This window comes from Pan troglodytes, chromosome 10 (genome assembly GCF_028858775.2).
Source record: "Pan troglodytes isolate AG18354 chromosome 10, NHGRI_mPanTro3-v2.0_pri, whole genome shotgun sequence".
Classification (NCBI taxonomy): domain Eukaryota; kingdom Metazoa; phylum Chordata; class Mammalia; order Primates; family Hominidae; genus Pan; species Pan troglodytes.
This window is the reverse complement of record NC_072408.2, coordinates 108,909,466-108,934,541: the sequence shown is the minus strand read 5'-3', so window position 1 is coordinate 108,934,541 and position 25,076 is coordinate 108,909,466. Positions and strand designations below refer to the sequence as shown.

Genomic DNA, 25,076 nt, shown 5'->3' with positions numbered 1-25,076 from the left:
ATTATATATATGAGATTCATCCAAGTTTCTACTTGTAGATCTAGTTATTTATTACTCTGTAGTATTTCATTGTGAGTCTATTACAGTTTATGCATTCTATTAATACTATATTTGCAGTTTGGAGTTATGAATGTGCTGTTTGAGCATTACTGTGTGTATATATCATAATGTCCATGTGCACACTTGGACCACCCTTAACATACTTGAAACATTTTCCCCTAACAGCCGACACGTATTTCTTCAGTGTTTCTTAGGCCTTTTCTTTCGCCTCCTTTTCCCCTTTTTTTTCCTTGTCTTGTCCACTTGTGAAAGAAGTGTGAAGAATGGTTGGGGAGATAGACTGACAGGACAACCAAAGGGAAGCTGACTAGCCTAGACAGGGGATGTTGAACTAAATTGGGCAAAGTTCTGATATCAAAACTTGGGCATTAGCAACCTATCATACCATGTGTGTGCCAAATGCAGCATAGGAGGGGATTATTTTTTTTTTAACGTGTTGCCATTGTTACCGAAACACAAGGGGTTGGTCTAGGCCCTGTTGCATACCACACAGAAAGCCAGTGACTAAGACAACAAGTATTGCAAGGGAAGAAGGCTTTATTCAGGTGCTGCAGCTGAGGAGACAGGAGATAAGTCTCAAATCCATCTCACTAACCCACTAAAATTAGGGGTTTATATAGCAGGGAAGAAATGTAACTACATGTGGAAAGACAGGAATTGTGGGGTGTAAGGAACCAGTCATGACAAACGAGGGGTCTGGTGCCTCATTGTGCAGATGCAATGATCTGGTAAGTTTTAGTTCCTTTATACTATCTGGGAGGCCTGAAGGTCAGTTTCCTGAGAAAGGAACTCAGAGGAGACAAATACAAGTTTTCAGGCTTTAAGATCAGGAGAGTCAATCTCTGTAATTATCTCCAAACCATGAACATTAGTTCTGTGGGGAAGTTGGGCCAGTTTCACCATCAGGACCACAAAGTGGACCTGGTTGGGTTTTGGCTCTCCCTGGTTTTTTTTTGCTTTTTGCCAGACCTGTAATGTCCCAAATCAAAGCACCTATTTTTATAATTCATTGTTAATTAAATATAGGTATTTGTTAGGTTAAATGAAAGTAATGATAAGAGTGTACATTTGCATTTTAAAATGAGATTGATAGAGTGCTTTCATTTATTAATACAAAGGGCATTAGAAGTAAACTAATCCAGTCTCCTTTACTTTATTGAGGAGGAAACTGAGCCCTGAGTTTTTAAATGTCATCTTCAAGTTGCATAGCTAAGAAGTAATAAAGGCACCACTAGGCTGACTTGGTTAATCAAATGAAAATGTTGTTAAAATATGGCACATTTTTAGGGGATAACTTGATACTCAACATCTGTTAAGCAATTTAATGAAACAGTCATATATTTGTATACTATTTATGATGACGTATTTATTTCCCACTGTTGCCATAACAAACCACCACAAACATGATGACTTAAAACAACAACAGAAATTTATTATCACAGTTTTGGAGGCACATATTCAAAATCAAGTTATCAGTGGGGTTGGTTTATTAGGCTCTGAGGGAGAATCCATTCCATGCCTGTTTTCTAGATTCTGATGGTAGCCAGGAGTCCTTGACTTTCTTTGCCGTGTTGATGCATCACTTCAATCTCTTACCCTTCGTATCTCCTTCTCTGTGTTTATCCTTTTTTGTGTTTCATTCATTGTTAAATTTTGGGCCCACCCTAGATCCAGGATGATCATCTTAGTATCCTTTAATTTAATCATGTTTGCAAAACCCTATTTTCAAATAAGGCAGCACTCGTAGTTACCAGGGGTTAACACATAGACTTATCTTTTTGAGGACACTTTTTTATTTTTATTTTTTTTGAGAGGGAGTCTCACTCTGTCACCCAGGCTGGAGTGCATTGGCGTGATCTCGGCTCACTGCAACCTCCACCTCCTAGGTTCAAGTGATTCTCCCTGCCTCAGCCTCCAGAGTAGCTGGGATTATAGGTGCACATCACCATGCCCAGCTAATTTTTGTGTTTTTAGTAGAGATGGGATTTCGCCGTGTTGACCAGGCTGGTCTCAAACTGACCTCAAGTGATCCACCCACCTTGGCCACCGGAAGTGCTAGGATTACAGGCGGGAGCCACTGTGCATGGCGTGAGGGCACTTTTCAACCTGCTAAAAATGACACGGAATTCTTGTTGTTGAGACAGGGTTTCGCTCCTGTCACCCAGACTGGAGTGCAATGGCATGATATCAGCTCACTACAACCTCTGCCTCCCGGGCTCAAGAGATTTTCCTACCTCAGTCTCCCAAGTGGCTGGGACTACAGGCACACGCCACTGCACCCGGCTAATTTTTGTATTTTTTTTTTTTTGTAGAGATGGGGTTTTGCCATGTTACCCAGGCTGGTCTGGAACGCCTGGGCTCAAGTAGTCTGCCCACTTTGGCCTCCCAAAGTGCTGGAATTACAGGCATGAGCCACTGCACCCGGCCATGACATTCTTGTGCAATGTATAAATATATAGAGGTGCAAAATAAATGCTAATGTAGTGCACAGTATCCCCTTTCATATAAACCCTCACTAGACAACCAACGAAGCCAAAGACTAAAAGCTACAAAACATTGCAGAAAGAAATTAAAGACACAAATAAATAGAAAGACAGCCTGTGTTCATGGATTGAAAGATTTCATAGTGTTAAAGTGTCTGTGCTACCCAAAGCTCTACAAATTCAATGTCGTCTTTATCAATCTCTGTGGCACTTTTTACAGAAACAGAAAAGCCATCCTAAAATTCAGATGGAACCTCAAAGGACCCCAAATGACCAAAACAATCTTGAGAAAGCTGAAGTTCTCACACTTCTTTATTTCAAATCGTATCGCAATGCTATACAGTAATCAAAACAGTATGGTACTGGCATAAAGATAAATATGTAGACCAATGGAACAGAGTGGAAAACTTAGGAAAAATGCCTTCACATAGCCATCAAATGATCTTTGACAAAGGTTCCAAGGCTACACAATGGGGAAAAGGATAGTCTGTTCAACAAATGGTGTTGAATAAACTGAGTATCATGCAGAATGATAAAATTGGACTTTACACAAATGAGCTCAAAATGGGACCTAAACATAAGACCTGAAACTATAAAACTCCTAAAAGAAAATATCTGGGAGAAGCTTTATGACACCAGATTTGGCAGTTTTTTCTTAGTTTTGATAACAAAAGCACAGGCAACAAAAGCAAAAAATAGACAAATGAGACTAAATCAAACTTTAAAACTAGTACATGGCAAGGGAAGTCAACAGAGTCAAAAGGCAACCCATAGAATGGGGGAAAATATTTGCAACCCATATATCTAACAAGGGATTAATATCCAGAATGTATACAAAAAACTTCTACAACTCAACCACAACAAAATAAATGATCCAATTTAAAAATGATTCAAAAAGACTTAAATGAACATTTCTCCAAAGAAGGTATATGAATGGCCAACAGGCATGTGAAAAGATGTTCAACATCCCTAATCATTAAAGAAATACAAATCAAAACCACATGAGAGGTTACCTCACATGTTAGGATTGCCACTACTAGAAAAGCAGAAAATAACAAATGTTGACCCAGGATGTGGAGAAATTGAAACTTTTCTGTACTGTTGGTCAGTATGTAGCAATGGTGCAGCTGCTATGAAAAACATTCCAAAGGTTCCTCAGAAAATTAAAAATAGAATTACCTAACTTCCAGTATTATTTTGAATATAAGTGGCAAAAATGGGCATCCTTGTCTTGTTCCTAATCTTAAAAGAGAGACCACCATCTTCTCACCATTAAGAATGATGTTACCTGTGGGCTCGTCATAGATGGCCTATATTGTGATGCGGAACATTTTGTCTATACCTAATTTGTTGAGTTTTTATCAAGAAATAATGTTGTATTTAGTCACATTCTTTTTCTGCATCTTTTGAGATGATGTGGTTTTTGTCTTTCATTCTGTTAATAAAGTGAACCACATATATTTATTTGCATATGTTGAACATTGTTGCATCCCAGAGATAAGTCCCACTTGATCATGGTGAATGATCTTTTTAATGTACTCTTGAATACAGTTTGCTAGTATTTTGTCAACATAGTACTTGAAGTCCTAGCCAGAGCAATTAGATATGAAAAAGAATTAAAACGCATCCAAATAGGAAAGGAAGAAGTTAAATTGTCTGTTTCCTGATACATGATCTTATATATAGAAAAGCTAAAGACTCCACCAAAAAACTGTTAGAACTGATTAGTGAATTCAGTAAGGTTGCATGATACAAATCAACATTCAAAAATCAGTAACCTTTCTAATATACTAACAATGAACTATCTGAAAAAGAAATTAAGGTAATATGATTTACAAAAGCATCAAAATATCTTGGGAATAAATTTAACTGAGGAGGTAAAAGATCTTTACACAGAAACGATAAAACATTGATGAAAGACATTGAACTTGGCACAAATAATTGGAAAGATATCCTGTGTTCATGGATTGGATGAATTAATATTGTTAAAATGTTCTTACTCCTCAAAGCAATCCACAGATTCAATGCAATGCCTATCTATCAAAACTCCAATGTCATTCTTCACAGAAATAGAAAAATCAATTAAAAAATTTATATGAAATTATAAAACACCCCAGATAGCCAAAGCAATTTTGAGCAAAAAAAGAACAAACCCGGAGGCATCACACTACCTGATTTCAAAATAAAAGCTATGGTATTCAAGACAGCATGGTACTAACATAAAAAGAGATACCTTGACCAATAGAATAAGATAGAGAGCCCAGAAATAAATTTATGCATTTATGGTCAATCGATTATTTACAAAGGTGCCAAGAACATAAAATGAAGAAAGGACAGTGTCTTCAATGAATGGTGTTGCAAAACTGTATTTACACACACAGAAGAATGAAATTGAACCATTATTTCACCCCATATGCAGAATCAACTGAAATTGGATTAAAGACTTAAACTTAAGACCTTAAACTGTAAAATGGCTAGAAGAAAACAGAAAAAGCTTCACAACATTAATCTCCACAACAGTGAATTTTTTGGATCTGACCCTAAAAGCACAGGAAACAAAAGCAAAACTAGACAAGTGGAATTGTATTAAACTAAAGAGCTGCACAGCAAAGGAAACAACAGAGTGAAGATGCAACCTACAGATTGTGAGAAAATATTTGCAAATCATACATCTTGATAAGGGGCTAATATCAACAATATGTAGGGAACTCAAATTACTCAATCACAAGAAAACAGTTATATTTTAAAATGGGCAAAGAACCTGAGTAGACAGACATTTCTTGAAAGAAGACATGCTTTATTCCACTACAACTTTAATTTTGCCTCTGAGAAGACCTTGGACAAAGAATCATTCCCTGGTGGCTTTGATCTGTTTTCTCTAACAACTCTTGACAAATTACTGGAAAGGGGTGTAGTAGCAAAGGTCTACCAACACATCAGGGTCTGTGGATTAAGAGCCTTTAGTTGAGAAAAAATGGCTCACTGTACTCAAACTAAAGAATAAATTTAGATTTGTGTATGATACTCTTTCTACCAAAGAATTGAAAATAAACTTTGTTTTTCAGTATATAAATATAATTTATATTTTTTTCTCAGCCATTGTCTCACATCCTGAGAATCTAGAAAATTTAGGATTAAAGATAAACTAGTTTAAAAAGTAGTTGTTGGCCAGGCGCAGTGGCTTATGCCTGTAATCCCAGCACTTTGGGAGGCCAAGATGGGCGGATCATCTGAGGTCAGGAGTTCGAGACCAGCCTGGCCAACGTGGTGAAACCCTGTCTCTACTAAAAATACAAAAATTAGCCATGTGTGGTGGTGGGCGCCTGTAATCCCAGCTACTTGGGAGGCTGAGGTAGGAGAATCGTTTGAACCTGGGAGGTGGAGGCTGCAGTGGTATGAAATCATACCACTGCACTCCAGCCTGGGCAACAGAGCAAGTCTGTCTCAAAGGAAAAAAAAAGGAGTGTTTGCTGCTTAGGTTTTGTTTTTTAATTTAATAATCCATTGATTAACTACTGAAAAACATGTTTTAAATGTTTAAAGTATAAATAATACTCCAGCTTTTAGTAGGTATAAATATATCAGCTTTTATAGTTATAAAAATAGTATCTTACTTCATCTGATTTATTTGGAGGAATAGAAAAAACTAAGGATTATGGATAACAGAAGAGGGCAAAGACTAAGGTAGATGTATAACAATATTTTTAATATGTCTTGGTGACCTGGCTAAAATGAAGATACTTTTTAAAATCCATCCTTTTATGCTTTTAAGAAAATGTTTAAAATTAAATTCAAGTGCTGATTTAGTGTAAAATTCTACACTTTTATTACTGAAGAAGCACATCCAGAATAGACTAACCTTTTGTGTGTTCTCAAAATAAAATAATATGACTCCTACTTTCTGTGATGGCTGTATAATACTTTTTACAGTAGAGCCACAACATTCTTCTTTCCCCCTCCATAAAAAGCATGATTATGAGTTATGATAAAAGCTTCAGTGACCTGAAGGGAAGGATGGGGGGGAGGGGGAGACCTTTCACTTACAAAGGCTAAAAATTGGTATATTTTTGTTTTTTTGCTTCCAGATTTTGTACTTCAGCTGCTGATATGAAAATTAGATTATTTACTTCAGATCTTCAGGATAAAAATGAATATAAGGTATGTTGACAACCATATAAATCTTTAGAGCTTATTTTAAAACGTGTTTGTTTTTTGCTTTTTTAATTGGATTTATTCCAATTTAAAATGGCTTTTTATGGTCATCATTAAAGTATATAATTTAGGGTCTCATTTACTCTACTATAGGTTATAATAACTAGCTTACTATATTATTAAGAACTAAGTTCTTAATGACTGCAGATTATAAATCTGATATCTCTTATTAAATTGAAATATTAGGTAGGAACAACAAATAAGAAAGAACTAGAAATTTACAGTTGGATATAGTAGGAGTATAATAGACATGACCATTCATACAGTAAGAGTTGAACTTCATGGGAACAAATGATCAGTACAGCATAGCACAGGCAGAATTCCAAAGCGGTTAAGAGCACAGACACAGAAGCCAGATTCCTTGCATTTAAACCCCAGTATTATTACTTAGTCGTGGTGTGACCTTGGTTAAGTAACCTAATCTCTTTGTGCTAATATCCTTACCTGTAAAATGTGAGTAATCGTAGCAGCTGCCTTATAGGATTATGAGCATTGACTGAGCAAATTCATATAAAACGCTTAGAATAATGTTGATACATAGTAAACGCCGTATGTGTGTGTTCTGTTACTATAATAATAACCCTCAGATTGGGTCAAAATTGCATCATGTTTTCTTTTAAGAATGGTATTGCCTTCTTGGCTTTCTAATAAGCCAAAATATGAATATTGTTATAAAACAAAGATAAATTACAAACCTTTCCAATCATTTAGAAAATAGTAAAAATTATGCTGTAAGCTATTTACAGTGGGCTTAATGTACTGTATGGATTGGTTAATTTAAGGCTGTACCAGAAATAACCAAGTATATAAATGGCACATAAAATTTTGACCTATCCAAAGTTAATATGCTAGTTATAATACACATTAAACATTTACTGTTAATTTAGTTTGTCTTGTAGACTGTGACAGAAGCTTTGGAGAATGATTTGGAGGACCTGGGTTTGTTAAAGTTGCTCAGGAATGTTTGACCCAAATCTTTTTGTTTTTTGTTTTTTTTTTAATATTACATTTCTACATAGTGAGCAGTACTATATAGAACTGCTTTAATAACCTCAGAACTGAGATCAAATTTGAGTTTTTGGAAAGAAGGAAGGGTAGAAAGAATGATAACCATTAAAGTAATTATCTGACAGGCCTATTTAGGATTTCAACTATGAAGATTTAGACAGATTGAACTTTATCTGCTCACACAGTCCTCCACTGTGCAACTTCTCATTTGTTGCTTCTGTGTCGAGATTTTTTGTGTTGGTGATAACTATGGGCTTATAACAACTAGCTGTCTTCACTGCTAGCAGTCACATTGAGCATGTAAATGAAGGCATTAGATGGTGAAGTCCATCCTGTGTGTGTTTGTTAAGTAGTAGTGAGTATGCAGAACAGCAGATATAAGGTAAAAAGCCTAGAGGTACCCTACCTCAGTACCCCTAAAAAGTTTTCTAGCTCTAATTTTTATTTAGGCTTTATATAATAAGTGAGAAAGGAGGTGATATGAGGACAGGTACAATAAAAATGTGTGTGTGTGTGTGTGTTTGTAAGAAATGCATACTAGAAAAGAAAGACTAAGCTAATAGTGTGTTGAATGATCAATTTTTTTCCCAAGATAAACCTTCTAGAAAAGTGGGTGTATAAATCATGCTTTAAAAATAGCGGATTGCTTAAGAAATATTTATAGAAAAACAGGCAGTGAAAGCTTTTAAGGCAATGAAGCAAAAATATTATGTAGGAATATTGTAGGTTATTTTTCTGTTTTCTTGCTAAGCTTTCTGTTTCTCTTTCTGTCAGGTTTTAGAGGGCCATACCGATTTCATTAATGGTTTGGTGTTTGATCCCAAAGAAGGCCAAGAAATTGCAAGTGTGAGTGACGATCACACCTGCAGGTATGTTGCTTATGTTATAACCATATTTTTAAATTGCCATTTTAATCAGAATTACATTTTTAAAATGAGAAAAAAAATGTGACTTTTACCTAAATTCTATAGAGTGTTGTCAAAGAAGCATACCTTATTTGAACTGTAGGTATGGCACAAACATGAGTTTCAAAACCAGTGAGATAGTCCTCATCACCATTAATGAAAACTTCCTTGCCTCCCATGGGTGTCTTTTATCTCTTATTTCAGATTTTCACATTTCTGAAATCCAAATCTATATTGGACTGGGCACAGTGCCACACGCCTATAATCTCAGCTCTTTGGGAGGCCAAGGTGGGCAGATCACCTGAGGTCAGGAGTTAATGACCAGCCTGACCAACATGGCGAAACTCCATTTCTACTAAACATACAAAAATTAGCCAGGCACGGTAGTGCGCACTTGTGATTCCAGCTACTCGGGGGACTGAGGCAAGGGAATCGCTTGAACCTGGGAGGCTGAGGTTGCAGTGAGTCAAGCTTGTGCCACTGCACTCCAGCCTGGGTGACATAGCAACACTCCATCTCAAAAAAAAAAAAAAAACACAGACATATTGGATCAAATTCTTCAATATTGGACAAGATGAGTAGGAGTAAAATGCAGTTGTCAAGTTACTTTACAGATGCTGTATGATAAGTTTGTGTGTAATAATGAACTATGACTCTCATCTGCTACATAAGATTGATGGAAAATTTAGTGTTTTGATAAATTCAGAGGTTTCTGCATAAGGTTTTCTTTAGATACAATACATTTAACTATTATGTTCTTCAACCTCACCCCCTAATTTAGAACGGATGAGGTAGCTATAACATTTTAATAGTGTGTAAAGCTGGAGAATATCACAAATAAAGAACAAGATGAAAAGGAAGAATAGCAGGTGGAAATAAGCTGAGGAGTCAGGAGTGAAATGAGTGCATCAGTCATTGGAAGGGTGTCAGTTGCTTCATTTGCTTTAACAATACTGTGAGGGAGAGAAAAACTGCTGCTCTGCTGTTTTGCATAATGTTTCATAAAACTATGCCAAAATCCTTAGTATTTATTAGTACTTATGTACATATAAAACTATGAAATATGTATGACTTCACATTAGAAGTAAAGCTGCTAGCTACTTTTTAAATTTTTAATCTTCTTAATATAGCTCGTCTTTTTAAAGTGATAGAGTCATAGGCCATTATTCTTTATGTACTGTCTGTTAAAATTTTCATGTCAGAGATATGAAAGATTTACATGACATTAAGATTCTAGGGCCCCAGGTACTACAAGTTTGTATAGTGACCTGAAGAGTAAATGGAATCGTTTTAAGGTAAAAATTCGGTCACTGGAAATAAATAATGGCATTTCAGCTCTTTAAAACATAGATTTTCCTAATCACAAGCATTTGGAATAATGAAACCTGCAAAGGGGAAAAATGAGTGTCTTTGCAAGCCAAGGAATGGCCTCTGAATAGTGAACGAAAGCCGGAGAGACCTAGGATCACACTCAGTAGTCTATGTTTTTGTTTGTTTGTTTTCTTATGACTCTGAGATTTTTTTTGTAAACTAGCAAAATTCTCTAAAAATTTAGGGGACTGACATAGGGTTGCTAACTTTTTATTTTGTCGAATATAAGACTTTTAAGTTTACTGCCTTCTACCACTATCATTTTGTAAAAGAAAGGACATTATTACTCTAAAAAGTAGGAAAGGAATAACTAAAGAGTAAGTCTTTTAGTTTAAATAAATTTAATTTTTTAAAAACCTGACTACATTGCCTCTAAGTTTCTCATTTTGCCAGACTGGTTGTTGATATTATTGTTCAACAAATATTTGCTTTCCTTTCACCTTCCCATGAAAGGAGATTTTCCCATCTAATTAGCCCTAGCTTTGTGAATTGTTTAGGCCAATGTAGCATTAACAGGTGTGACACAGCAGAAGCTTCAAATGTTTTGCCTGGCTTGACTTGACCTCCTGTGCTCTGTCATTTGCTATGAGATGAGCATGTCCTAGATAGCTACTGATCCCAGAATGAGAAACACGTGGAGCAGATATGGACCCATATGGCATTATGGAAACAGAGCTTCCCATAGACCCATGTGCAAGAAATTTATGCTTATTTCTGTAAACCACCGAGATTTTCGGGTTGATGCACAACATCAAACTAGGAGTATTTTTAGAATTTACAGCTTAGTTCACCAACCAAAAATAAACAACTCTGATTGGTTATTAAAGCCAAACCTCTTAGGCCAAAACCTAAGCAATATAGGTAAGATTTTTTTAAAAACAGAACGTATATAAAAACAAGTTTAAAATGAGAAAGAGTAGATAGTATCATACACTCTCATAGCAAGGAAAGAAGGAATTCTAAGAGGACATATGTGATAATGTAAGATTCTTACAATATCACATATATATTCTTACATTATCAATATGTGACAAGAGAGTATATCATATGAGCAGTTCTACAATATGTATTCTGTACTGTAAAGAGCAGACCCAGTGCTTACTTAAGAAAATTTAAAATAACCTCAATATTTTGATCTATGCATATTTTCTGATGTTTCACGTTGACATTTCCAAGAAAGACACTATATTATAATCAGCTAGCAGAATTTTGCCCTAGGAACACTATTTTAAAACAATCTGTGACCTGAATAGGTTCACGAAATGTATGTGTTGTATTGAAAATTGCCAAATTCTGAATCAAACAGAATAAAGAGTCGTACTGTGAACAAAGGTACCTCTGATAATACAAAATGTTATTATGGAAGATGATAGATTACATTGTATCTAAGACTCCATCTAGTTTTACTATTCTGTGATCTGTGCAAGTTTATAAGAAAATTGGGTTCTCATTAAAGTTGGTCTTTATCAGTTCCAACACTGCCTTTCTAACAAACATTTTATAATGCCTACCACACCTTTTTAAATGAAACAGAAAATGTAGCCTTCCAAATATATAAATACAGAAAATTATTATCGTCCCTTAATTTTATGATATATTCTATAAAAGGAAAACAAAGAGAATAATAATGCATTGTGTATAAGCTCAGATAACAACTACATATGAAGACATAGGTAGTCTTTCTTCTTCTTTACAATGAGTAAGACTGGATATTAGAAAAATAAGATAACATGAAAATGTAAGGCAGAGGCAAGGCAGTCAAGTTGCACAGTTGTAGAGATTTATGAGTTGTGTAGAGTATAATGTAAATAGTGCCATCTGGAGTTCTACAGTGTCATAGCCCTGAGCAGATCTACAGTTTTAGGATAAAAGCTCATGTTAGTAGTAATACAATGAAATTAAATCTCATTAGAGAAATAGGGAAATACAGGTAATCAAAATAGGAATAACATAGCAAGATAAATCATAGGATGTCAAGTTGAAAAAGTAAGATAATATTCTTGCAATATTTTCTGTATGAAAAGTATGAAAAGTATATATCTTGATGAAGAAATATGTATCTTTATGAAAAAGGTGCCATTACTGAAACAAAAAGCAAGCGTCTGATAGATGTGTTTAATAAAAGAAATTCCCAAGTAAAGCATGGGGTTGCTAGTCATTCAGCCTCATATTCTACACCATTTTCTTTATGATCCCTCATCATGTCTACCATATGCAGATGCACTCACATGCATATACATGTATATATAAAAATATATGCACACATATATACACAGGTTAATAAAAATACTGATGCTTTATGTGTGTGTTTGTATATGCATATGCACAGAAAAATATAAATACGTTCATAGTTATGACCTAGTGTCATTGAAAGAAGGCTAAAATTATTACAGTATTTGAGAGGTAAAGAAGTGCATATTCATTTAGAAAAAATTATTATCTCCTCCTCCAAAAGAAGGTAAAAGTGTCATTTAAGTATTTAGTGGGTTAAGCTTATTATTTTTTAAAACTCACTAATACAGAACATCTCATTCCCAGTCATTGCCAAATAACAGATGTTCTTGTATATTAGAAACAGTACCATTCTGTAAGAACAAGTCAGATCAACAAGTATTTATTAAACACATTTCGTATACCCAATATTCAGTACTTTGGGGGATACAAAAGAAATACAAGACCTAGTACTCACTGTAACTACAAAGGATATCAGTAGTAAATCCCATCCCTCCTCCTCATCCCTCTAATCTTTTAAAATATTAGATAAAAGTTTATGGTGAAAGAAAACTGACTTCTAGAAACCAGAGAATTTTTAGTTTAATAAAATATAGGTGTGCATATAGTGTGCCATTCACTTTCTCTATAAAACATGAAATATTTGTAGTTGTCATGTTCTAACTGGGATCATTTTTTAAAAGAATGAGAGAAGGGTGGCATATAAAAAATAAAGAATAAGATATTAGAATGTAACCAAATCACTGTATAAAGGAATACTAAATTACCTAAGCTATTCACTAAGCCAGTAATATAGTTGTTTAAAAAATGTTGCAAGAGGAAAAATGATTTTTATCAAATTTGTTCTGTGTACCACATGCAAGCTATGTGTTTTTCATATTACCTTTGTTTATGTACATTTGAAAGTCTTTAAGATCCATAATTAAGATGGAGTGTTCTTCCTCCACCCCCACCCCAATTGAGATCACAAAATATGCAGTATACCTAAAAATAGTCCTTGTGGGAAACAGCAAAAAGGAAACTGAGAGCCTTCTGAAGGTAGGCCAATGAACCATTCATTCTTTGGAAAGTAATCCACGTCTGGGAGTGCATAAACCATGCCCAGGTACAAAGTATAATCAGAATAATTTACATGATGTATTATACTGTTATAGTTAAAATTCAGGAAAAGTTCCCTGCTTGTCTTCTAAAACTCACTCTAATTTTTTCTAACATTTTGAATCAAGATCAGTAATTGCATAGTTCTAACAAGAGCCTTGAGAATGGGGTAAAATGGACACTTTGTGCTGAGCATGGCAATACTTTAGCTCCAGTGATGGAACATAGAGATTCTTTGTCTTTAAAAGAACTCTCCAAAAATTATACTAAAACCCATTTATCACTTTTGCAGACATTTTTAAATTCAATGCAGTGAAATAGGGTGTTAATGAAAGACTGTAATAGAGTAGAAGTCAGTAAAGTGATGAAAACATTTTCTAAAACTTGACATGATCATTTACTGGTAAAATCACTCTCTAGTAGCTGATACTTTGTTCTTTTCTGTATGCCCTTGTAGATGAAATACAAAACAAGTGCTTAATAAAATATATCACCAAATCAGTGACTACAGTAATTTAAGCTTGCTTTATGTGGCCCTCGTGGTTACAGTAAGTGGATTATAAAATGGGAATCATATCCATAAACAGTTCCCAGATTTTGAAAGACCATTGATGTGAATGATAAAGGAGTACTTTCCCTTATTGATAGCTTTAGTATTCAGCATATAGTCAAATTTTAAGTTGTAAAGTTTATCAAAATTTTTCTTGGAAAAAATGAAATGCTAATATTTCCTGGGTAGTGTTACTGTTGCTTTTGTTAAGGCTTATGTTAGTTAAAGAAAAAGCCCTTCTACTCTGAATTCCTTAAAGATGAAATCATTACACATGGTCTGTTTGAAAACTACCATATGGTATTTCTTTGCAGTTGAGAGTTTAATTTTTGAAGTTTATTTTTAAATGTGACAAAATTTCTCACAATTTCCATCCTTCAAAAATTTATCTGTCTGTATAAGTTAAATGAGATGTTAATAATTCTCCTCTGAGACAGCCTCAGTTTCTTATCTCTGTGATAATAAATTGTAGTTTCTGCTCAATTTGTTTACAATTACAAGAAATCAAAATGAAGCAACAGCATACAAATTGATAAAATTTTTATCCTCCCCAAAGCTTCATGAAGATGTATAACAGATTAAATTTTGTGTGGTGTAGTTTATTAGTGTTCTGTATGAAACAGGGTACCTCCTTCCTTCTCTCTCCACCCTCAAAGTACATGCAGTCTTTATTATCAACTCTGATTTTGACATATTATTTTCAGTTATTGAAGAGTAAAATAATAAGCCTGTACAATTATCTCATTTTTGCCCTTTTAATTCTTGCTCTGAAGTCAGTAAAACTTCTAATAATAATCTTTTATCATTAGTACTGCTAGTACATTAAAACTACTACCGCTACAACTACTACTTGCTCAGTAGTCTCAAGTATTAAAAAAAGAATTAATCTAATCTTATTTTCTAAATATATTTGGACACACACACACTGAAAGTATCCTGCTACAAAATTCTTCCAACTTTCCTGCTATTTTGTTGTCTCCACCTTTAAGGCTTTTGCCTAGCTCTCAAAGTTCTCCATAGTCTCAACCATAAACTGACAAAACTTTATTTACCAACTCTAACCTACCCATACCCACTGTAAAGATTTGTCCATCTAATCTCTAGATTTGGGCTTTCAGTTACATGGTTCCCCACCTCTGAACTCCTTTTGCACTTAAAACCAGATATTTTAGCACTGAATTCTTTTGCAAAATGTTTCACTTTCTAATTGTGTGCTCATTTGCTAAGGAAATACACCATGACTTACCCTTCTTTGAATCATCTATAACCTGATTAACTTAGTAATTGATTAATTGGAACTAAGAGAAAATCCTAGTTTTGCTCTCACAAGCTCAGTGGAAAATATGTTTCTTGTCTAAGAATGTTGAGGGTCCCTTTCCTGTACCAGTGACATTGTAAAGTGCCTGCTAATCCTTATAACTACATCTCTGTATTACTTTGTTCTTTTCTTTCTTATTTAATTAATCAATACACAGATTCATGTGATCTAGTCATGTCTTTTAGAAAGATTGTGGTTCATATTTTTTGCTTTACCAGTTAGGGCCAAATGGATACAGATGTGTCATTTAATGTCATCCATTCTTTCTTTTGTGTTGTCAAAAAACATTTGGTAGTAGAAATTCCCTTCTGCGATGAATTTCCTAGCAAACAGTGAGCTGCCAAAAATGTTAAAAATGGAGAATGAACAAATAAACAGAATATTACAGAATATTCCTGTTGAATCCTCGGACAGAACATCTTTCTTTATTAACTGTCCATTTAAAAGACCTTTGAGAATATCTAGGATATCCCCAGTATGCCAACACCCAATTTATGGGACCTTTTTGTTAATTTATTGGGACAATAACATTTAAATACCATATGGTAGGGATACTTAATGTTCTGCTGAAAAGCACTCGGCCTGAAATGAAGCAATAATTATAGCAATAAAATACTAAAAGTAAAATAAGCATAATTCATAATCTTAGATCTGAATAGCTCTCTATCCCATCATCACAGCTAAATCTAAGAGTTCTATTTAGGACCACAATGTCAGGAGAGATGGGGATGTTAATTATAATTATTGTTCAAATTGGATGAAAACTGTCATTTTATTTCACTTGAGGAGTGATGCTTTACTTACCCAGTGCCCTTTGATTTGGTCTGTATTGGCACCTTAATATGTCAGCACATAACTTTCCCATAAAAGCTTTTCCTTTTAAATTTCCCTTGCAAACATTTAAATATGTACTATGTATGTTAATATAGATCCTAGGTTTTGGCCAAGGTAATTAAACCTGATAACATTTATTCTATACTTTTATGCTTTGAGAAATGGTCTATCATCTTTTCATATGCTTAATTATGTGTATTATGAAGGCTGTGGGGTTTTTTTTGTTTTTTGGGTTTTTTTTTTTTTTTTTTTTTTTTTGAGACGGAGTCTCTCACTCTGTTTCCCGGGCTGGAGTACAGTGGCAAAATCTCAGCTCACTGCAACCTCCACCTCCCAGATTCAAGCAGTTCTCCTGCCTCAGCCTCCCGAGTAGCTGGGATTACAGGTGCCTACCACCATGCCCAGCTAATTTTTGTGTTTTTAGTAGAGTCAGGGTTTCACCATATTGGTCAGGCTGGTCTCGAACTCCTGACCTCAGGTGATCCGCCTGCCTCAGCCTCCCAAAGTGTTGGGATTACAGGCGTGAGCCACAGTGCCGGCCAGCTGTGAGCTTTTAAAGCATTTCTCTTTCTGTGATGCACCACTGTCCTGAAAAGTGTGCTTCTGTGGTTATAACTGACTTTGCAATAGTAATAATTTTGGAAATATTAAAACCTGAATTTTCAAATTTTGAATTTTTTTCTTTTATAGTAGAAATCCTGTTGTCTGACGTGGTCTAGACCAAAAGTTTCTTAGATAACAAAAAGTCAGTAAACTCAGGAAATCATTGTAAAAGAATGCCTACCTGCCTTATTTTAATATACAACCCATGTATGTTAAAAACCATTTGCCAGTCTTTTGATATTAGGCCAGTGCTTTTTTTTCTTAGGTTATGAGTCCATTGATTGGCTTGGGACCACTTTTTTGGCATGAACCACAACCAAAATACAATGTCTTCAATGAAAATAACACTTAGAAAAGCAGTCTTAATTCAGAATACTTCTAGATTTTTATTTTTATTATTTAAACTTTTAAAACTGTCACACATACCTAATATGAGTGAGTTTTTTTTCTTTTAGAAACTTAACCTTTAGTTAGTTGGCATTGACTTAGTTTCATTGAAATAGCTTTCACATTCATATTTTGTCAGTTTATGTAATATTATGTAATTACATTAATAAGCATGGGTTTACATCCCATACAACCAGTGGTTTGCTAAGCAAAGAAGCTGTATTCCCTCTTCATACACATACAACAAATGCACATGTGGGCATATTAGAAAATAGCCTTCTCATTCTTGGCACTTCCATAGGGGGAAAAAAGAAAAATCTGTCAGAGTCAGTTCAGAGAGATTCTACTGTACACTGTGTTTACAACATTTTAAAACTTAGGCACATTTGTCCATACATAGATACTGCAAATAAAATGCAAAAAAAAAAGAGTTGAGAAATGTACCTTACAAAATAAGAGCACCTGGAAAGCTGTACCTATTACCATTCATATAAATGATTAAGACTGTTTTTGTCAGAAAATGAGAGAAAGTTTTGGCTTTTTCCACTGGTAATTAAATATGAGAGGGGAAAAGGAAATATGAGGTGCAGCCAACTTGGAAAGCTATTTGATGATAACTACCTGCTAAAGTTGAATATATTTGTAAGCTGTGATCCAGCAATTCCATGCCTAGGTATGTACCCAGCAGGTGTGTGTGTGTGTATGTGATCGTATGTGGGTATCTATATTCACTAAAAGACATGTGCAACACGGCTTACAGCAGCATTCTTGGTGACGACCAAAAATTGGAAACAACCTAAATGTCTGTCAGGAGTAGAATGAATATATATGTTGTTGTGTACTGAATTAATTGAAGACTGTATAAGGCATTAAGAAAAAACAAATTGAGGGGCGCCTCTGCCCGGCCGCCTCGTCTGGGAAGTGAGGAGCGCCTCTGCCCAGCCGCCCATCGTCTGGGATGTGAGGAGCGCCTCTGCCCTGCTGCCCTTCGTCTGGGAGGTGAGGAGTGCCTCTAACCGGCCGCCCCGTCTAGGAAGTGAGGAGCGCCTCTGCCTGGCCGCCTCGTCTGGGAGGTAAGGAGCGTCTCTGCCTGGCCGCCCCATCTGGGAAGTGAGGAGCGCCTCTGCCCGGCTGCCCCGTCTGGGAAGTGAGGAGCGCCTCGGAAGTGAGGAGTGCCTCTGCCCGGCTGCCCCGTCTGGGATGTGAGGAGCGCCTCTGCCCGGCCGCCACCCAGTCTGGGATGTGAGGAGCGCCTCTGCCCGGCCGCCACCCCGTCTGGGAAGTGAGGAGCGCCTCTGCCTGGCCACTGTGCAATCTTCCAAGTGTGAAGTGACAGCCTTTCTGCAGGTGTACCCAACAGCTCCGAAGAGACAGTGACCATCGAGAATGGGCCATGATGACGATGGTGGTTTTGTCGAAAAGAAAAGGGGGAAATGTGGGGAAAAGAGAGATCAGATTGTTACTGTGTCTGTGTAGAAAGAAGTAGACATAGGAGACTCCATTTTGTTCTGTACTAAGAAAAATTCTTCTGCCTTGGGATGCTGTTAATCTATAACCTTACCCCCAACCCCGTGCTCTCTGAAACATGTGCTGTGTCAACTCAGGGTTAAATGGATTAAGGGTGGTGCAAGATGTGCTTTGTTAAACAGATGCTTGAAGGCAGCATGCTCGTTAAGGGTCATCACCACTCCCTAATCTCAAGTACCCAGGGACACAAACACTGCGGAAGGCCGCAGGGACCTCTGCCTAGGAAAACCAGAGACCTTTGTTCACGTGTTAATCTGCTGACCTTCTCTCCACTATTATCCTATGACCCTGCCACATCCCCCTCTCCGAGAAACACCCAAGAATGTTCAATAAATACTAAAAAAAAAAAAAAAAAAAAAATTAAAACAAAAACAAAAACAAATTACAACAACATGCAACAAATGGTGGTAAATCTCACAAAACCTAATGATGAGTAAAAGAAGTCAGACCAAGAAAATACGTAACATATGAAAATGGACATCATTTTTATGATGTTCAAAAATAGGCAAAAGTAAGCAATAACATTTGAAGTCAGAATAGTGGGTACCTTTTGTGAGACAGTAAGGAAGTATGAGTAGAAGGGAGCGCAAGACAACTTTTGGAGTCTTGGAAATACTCTGTTTCTTGATTTAGGTGCCATTCTTTTTGAGTGTATTCTCTTTGAATTGTACATTTAAGATTTGTGTATTTTTATTATATATGGTATACTTCAAAAATTTTATCCAAAAAAAGTGACTATCTCATGTAAGTAATATTAACCAGATGAGCTATATAGTAAAGACACAGAAAAATGAGCTGAGCTCCATAAAAGGATTTGAGAAGGGCTTAATTAAGGAATCTATCAAAAAGGAAAATAAGACTTAACAACTTAAATTGTGCCATCTGTAGCTAATTTAGTTAGGATAACTAGTTTCAGCCCAATTTGTTGTATTTTACATACTTACTACTTGGATTGTGTAACCACTAAGAATTATTGAATAAGCATATAATTATAAACCATAAATCATTTTATACCAATCCCTTGAAAACTAATCTGGATCACCCTCCTCATTTTTAAGTCAGGTTTTTGTTTGTTTGTTTGTTTTCTTAAATGTCAGGTTCTGTTCAGGATAAAATACTGGTTAAAAATTAGGTAAAACTTTGGTTCATTGGACAGGAATACACTTCATTAACTGACCAGTTTTTATTTAATATTTTTATCCATATTTTCTACCTCTTTTGTTTCCTTCATTTGAAAGAAAAAAATCATGAAAATATTTTGGAATGTATTTACTCAATTTATATAATAACCAACAAAACAAATACATATTAGAATAAGATCAAAAGAATGGAGGTTTTAAACCATCCTCTCATGGGACTTGCTGAATTTTCAAGACAAATTCATACTATTTCAGTAGTGGTTAAAATATATGCTAGCCCAACACTTTATTTTGCAGAAAGCAATAGAGAAGAAATACTTGATCAGTTGCCATAATTAATAATCTAATTCATCGTGGGGAGTGAAACACAGTTGCATAAACCCCTGCTAAATGTGATTTCTCTCTTCAGTTAAATTGTAATTGTCTCCCTTGTATAATAAATACAGATGAAAAGTATTGATTTGGCAAGAGAACAGTATGCTTCTAAATTGTTTAATCATTAAGATAATCATTTTGAAAAACATCTGTGTTCATTTGTATGTAACTATGATATTTCAACATTTAGAGACCCAATAATTTGTACAAGGAAGAAGAATATTTGAAGTTATGTGTTTTGGCACAGAATAGTAGCATTGTCCAATACATACTCTACTTTCTTCGAAATAAATTTTTGCCTACACATTGAAAATAAATTCCTCAAATTGGTTAAACCTGTTTGGTTTAACCTCATTGGTTCCCTAATGAGATATGAACTATAAAACCTAGAAGAAAAATTCCAATGAATGAGTTCAGTCCTTTTTTTATTGTTGGTTTTTGTTGTTGTTGTTTTGAGACAGGGTCTCTGTCACCCAGGCTGGAGTGCAGAGGTGCAAACGTGGCACATTGTAGCCTCCACCTCCTGTGCTCAAGCAATCCTCCCACGTCAGCCTGCCATTTTAGCCTCCCAAGTAATAGCTGGGGCTACAAGTGTGCATCACTATGCCTGGCCAATTTTTATGTGTTTTGTAGAGACGAAGTTTCACTGTATTTGCCAGTCTGGTCTTGAACTCCTGGGCTCCAGCGATCCTTCTATCTCAGCCTCCCAAAGTGCTGGGATTACAGGCATGAGCCATGGCACCCAGTCAAGTTCAGTTCTTAAGGATCAGAATTATATGTGCACTTTGCCAGCCTCCCACTGACTTCTGTCACTGGCTGTACTCTGTGCCATACTCTGTGCCAGTGCAATGTAACAGTGGCTGAGTATGGAGAATGAGCAGTGGGTGAGGGATAGCATTCTCACGACATGGTGCCATGACTGAGATTTCTGAGTCTTGCTCTCCCTCTGCAATGGTAAAGCAATTGAAATGGAGAGCCATGTTGGTGAGTAACCTGGTCCTTGTTACTGTGGATTTGTAACTATTGAGGAAAGAGAGAACAGGAAGAACCAAATGCCTCTTTCAACCCAGCTTTAATCGTCAACCATGGCCAGCTTGGGGAGAGAAAACTGGAAAAGTAAGCCAAATTACAAAAGGTATAAATAGGAAGTAGCCACTGGGTTGGAATCCTAAACGTAGAAGGAATAAGCAGTATGGAAGATGGCCGTGTTGCTAAATTTACATAACTTCATATTAGCTTCTCTGTATGTTGTTTTGAAAATAAAAATACTCGGCTTGCATGCGTGTGTGTGTTTGTAAGCGCCCCAGTAGTAATTATCGTCAGTTGAAATGACTACTGAAGTAGTCAGACAACCTGATTAGTGACCTAGAAACCTCAAGATTTTGCCCACAAAATAAAGAATATATAAATAATTTAATTTGATTACCATGTAAAAGTGTTGCTGTGATAGATTAATTAGAGGGAAAATGTGTGTGACTCTTTTGTTCATGATTGAGTATGGTAAAATTTAAATTCTTCATCCTACTGTCATATTACTTAAAAGTGGTGTTATAATTTTCTTTAAAAGATATACATTAAGTACAAATGTCTGCCTTATAATCTGTAGTTAATAGCTTTGAATAAATTCATGGAAATTTAATTTTTTAGTAATGATATATCAAGAACAATTAACATTATACTGTTATTCTTTTATTAGGATTTGGAACTTGGAAGGAGTGCAGACAGCTCATTTTGTTCTTCATTCTCCTGGCATGAGTGTGTGCTGGCATCCTGAGGAGACTTTTAAGGTTATTATTTATAATTTAACTCTCTTATCAAATTGAAAAGACTTATAGAGATATAAGACATCACATACATAGAGGAGGAAGATCAATGATTTTTCCCATCTCAGAGGTACTAATCAGCACAAAGGCATTTGGATTAGTCTAGAAACCTGTACTGTAGAAGTTTCTCTATAATTGTTAAGGTTTTTATTTGACAGCCATCATCCATAAATGGCATTTATTCAAACTACACTTTTCCTGACCTTTAGTGGATTTCAGTGTAAAAACTGGTGTTCCAACAATCTAGTAGCAGTAGGCAGGGATTTTTTTTGTTTTTGTTTTTCTTTTGTTTTTGTTTTTGTTTTTGTTTTTTTTAGACAGGGTCTCACTCTGTCACCCAGGTTGGAGTGCAGTGGTGTGATCTTGGCTCATTGCAGCCTCCGCCTCCCAGGTTCAAGTGATCCTCTCACCTCAGCCTCCTGAGTAGCTGGGACTATAGGCACATGCCACCACACCTGGCTAATTTTTTTGTATTTTTGGTAGGGCTGAGGTTTCGCCATGTTACCCAGGGTGCTCTCAAACTCCTGAGCTCAGATGATCCGCTCATCTCAGCCTCACAAAGTGCTGGGACTACAGGCATGAACCACCATGCCTGGCCCAGTAGGCAGTTTTTTGTTTGTTTGTTTGTTTGTTTGTTGTTTGTTTTAAGTTACATCATCCACGCTTGTGAGCCCTACTGTGTGAACAAAAAACATTAGTCGCATAAGGCAAATTTGTCTTAGCTACAGTAGTGTTCAATTCCTATTCAAGATAGAGCTTTCTAAAATACTAAAAATACACTACAAGTTCTTATTATCAACTACCCTTAATGCTGATTCATTGGGAAGTTAGGAGCCATTAAACAAGAATTCTCTCATTTGCCAGTATCTTCTCTTGGTCATCACTGTAGTTATTGTATGTTTCCCTAGAATCTGAGAAGTTACTACAATCATCTTTCTTAAAGTTAACTCTTCATCTGTTCTCTAAAGTTCATGGTAGTTCCTTAGGCTCCCACAGTCCTCTAATGTCTTCATACTTTTTTTTTTTTTTTTTGAGACAGAGCCTGGCTGTCACCCAGGCTGGAGTGCAATGGCACAATTAACCAACCTTTAATCTGGTAGTTACCAAGCATGGCCCCAAGTTTCATTTCCAGTAACTCTAGCATTCATCATTCACTGCAACCTTCGTATGCCGGGCTCAGGTGATCCTCCCATCTCAGCCTCCCGAGTAGCTGGGACTATAGGCACGCACCACTACACTCGGCTAATTTTTGTATTTTTTGTAGAAACAGAGTTTCACCATGTTACCCAAGCTGGTTTCAAACTCCTTGTCTCAAGCGATCTGCCCACCTCGGCCTCCCATATTGCTGGGACTACAGTTGTGAGCCACCGTACCGGCCATCTCCATGCTTTTTCTCTGTTGATTCTGTTCTGTCCTCAAGTTTGCATGAGAAGATAAGTTTCGTTAATCATAACAAGCACGTAGTGCTTACATACGCCAGGCCTATAGTCAGCATTTCATGTATGTTAGCTTATTTATTCCTCATGGGAACATGAGATAGGCACTGTGATTATCCCCATTTTACAGATAAGGAAACCAAGGCGCAGAGAAATTAAATAAATTATCCAAGGTCACACAGCTACTAAGTGGAAGAATAGGTATTTGAACATATGCCTCCCAGCTCCATAGGTCTTGCTCTTAAAAATTCCCTTTTTCCACCTCCCCTTTAATTTTAAACTGTCTTCATCACACCTTTTATTTCTAAATGTTTGAATCCATCACTTGTACCTTTTAACTTCATTTCGTCTTTTCCCATCCCTTGGTCTAACACCATAATCTCAGTCAGTCTCCACTACTGTCTCACAAGGTACCAGGGATATTTTCAACACATCCCATGGCCTTTTCCTTCATTCTTATTCTCCAGCCAGTGTTTTACACTGCTGATCCCCTCCTTCTTGAAACTGCTAGTTTGATTTTTAAAGCCGCATTATCTGAGTCCTCTTGAGCGACTTTGCGTATATGTTCCCTTTTTTCTTTATACTCTGCCAACTTTTCTTTCACCATATATTTGTGAATTGCTTCAAGGGTTAATTGTCACTACACTGTACCCTTTATTGTAATAGGGAATAAAAGAATGAATAAAATCCTTAGTATACTGATGTATAAGGGAGAAAAAACATGTAAATACAGCAACACAAATAAGTTTTAGAATAAAAAAATCTATTAAGTAGAATGATGACATAAAGAAGGATTAACCAAATCTTCTCGCAGCTTTCACAGAGGAGATAATCCCCAGACTGTATCTAAGTGTGTGCTCTGAACCCTGGGATTTCATGGAAATTTGTTCCAGGCCCATTGAGTCTTTCATCAGTAGAATTATACTCTGCATATGTGCATGAGTGAAATGTTCTAACTTATTAAATTGATAGGTTTATTTCTGAGTCCAGTTCCTAAATTTTGTTTTATGCCTACATTTCTCCCTGAGAGCAGTGAGTCTACTTAAAACACACAGTTTCTACCAAAATGTTAATATCACCACATATAATTACAATAAACTGCTTTTTAAAAACTATGACCTGCATGACAAATGAGAACATTTATTACAACTTCTATCCCAAAACTTACATCTTAATGCTTAATTTCTTGCTGTTATTTTTTATCTCTTTCTTCCATATGCTTTAACTTAATTTCTGTTTTTTTCTCCTACATATCATTAAAATTCCACCTTACCCCATCTCCTTTCTTTTATGATGTTTCCATGACTTCAGAATGTTTGAAAGTCCCTGTTCTAAATCACATAAACTCAGAATCCTAAAATCATCTTTAATTCTTCTTTCCCTATACACAAACTATTCCAGGTCTTTTAATTTTTCCTTCATTTTCACTAACTCTAGCATTCTTCTCTTCATTAAGGTGCATTCTCCCCCTTTCTTTTCTCATGCCTAACTTGCCAAGCCTTAGCTTGTTTCTAAAGTCTTTGGCTCTTTACTCTTTGATTCTTCTTGCCTACTAGACTAAGAGTCTTAGAATATCAGTTTCATCCTATCACTGCTAAACTCAGAAACCTAGAATACAGAGAAGTGGTTAAGAGTGTGGACTCTTGAATTAACTGCCTGGAGTCAGATCCCAGTTTCACCACTTACTAGCTGTGTGATCTCTGACAAGTTACTTA

The 25,076-nt window shown here is 35.9% G+C and overlaps 2 protein-coding genes across 29 annotated transcripts in view; one reads left to right on the top strand and one right to left on the bottom strand.

Moving 5' to 3' along the window:
* The window catches only part of PARPBP (PARP1 binding protein), a 268,079-nt gene that overhangs the window by 89,725 nt on the left and 153,278 nt on the right, over nucleotides 1–25,076 (bottom strand). The window lies entirely within an intron of this gene.
* NUP37 (nucleoporin 37) overlaps nucleotides 1–25,076 on the top strand; it is a 45,869-nt gene that overhangs the window by 12,386 nt on the left and 8,407 nt on the right. For both annotated transcript variants that reach the window (XM_509316.9, XM_054663486.2), the window contains exons 4-6: nucleotides 6,629–6,701; nucleotides 8,538–8,632; nucleotides 21,799–21,889. In XM_509316.9, the coding sequence (XP_509316.1) occupies nucleotides 6,629–6,701; nucleotides 8,538–8,632; nucleotides 21,799–21,889 (259 nt within the window). The remainder of the gene's footprint in view (nucleotides 1–6,628; nucleotides 6,702–8,537; nucleotides 8,633–21,798; nucleotides 21,890–25,076) is intronic.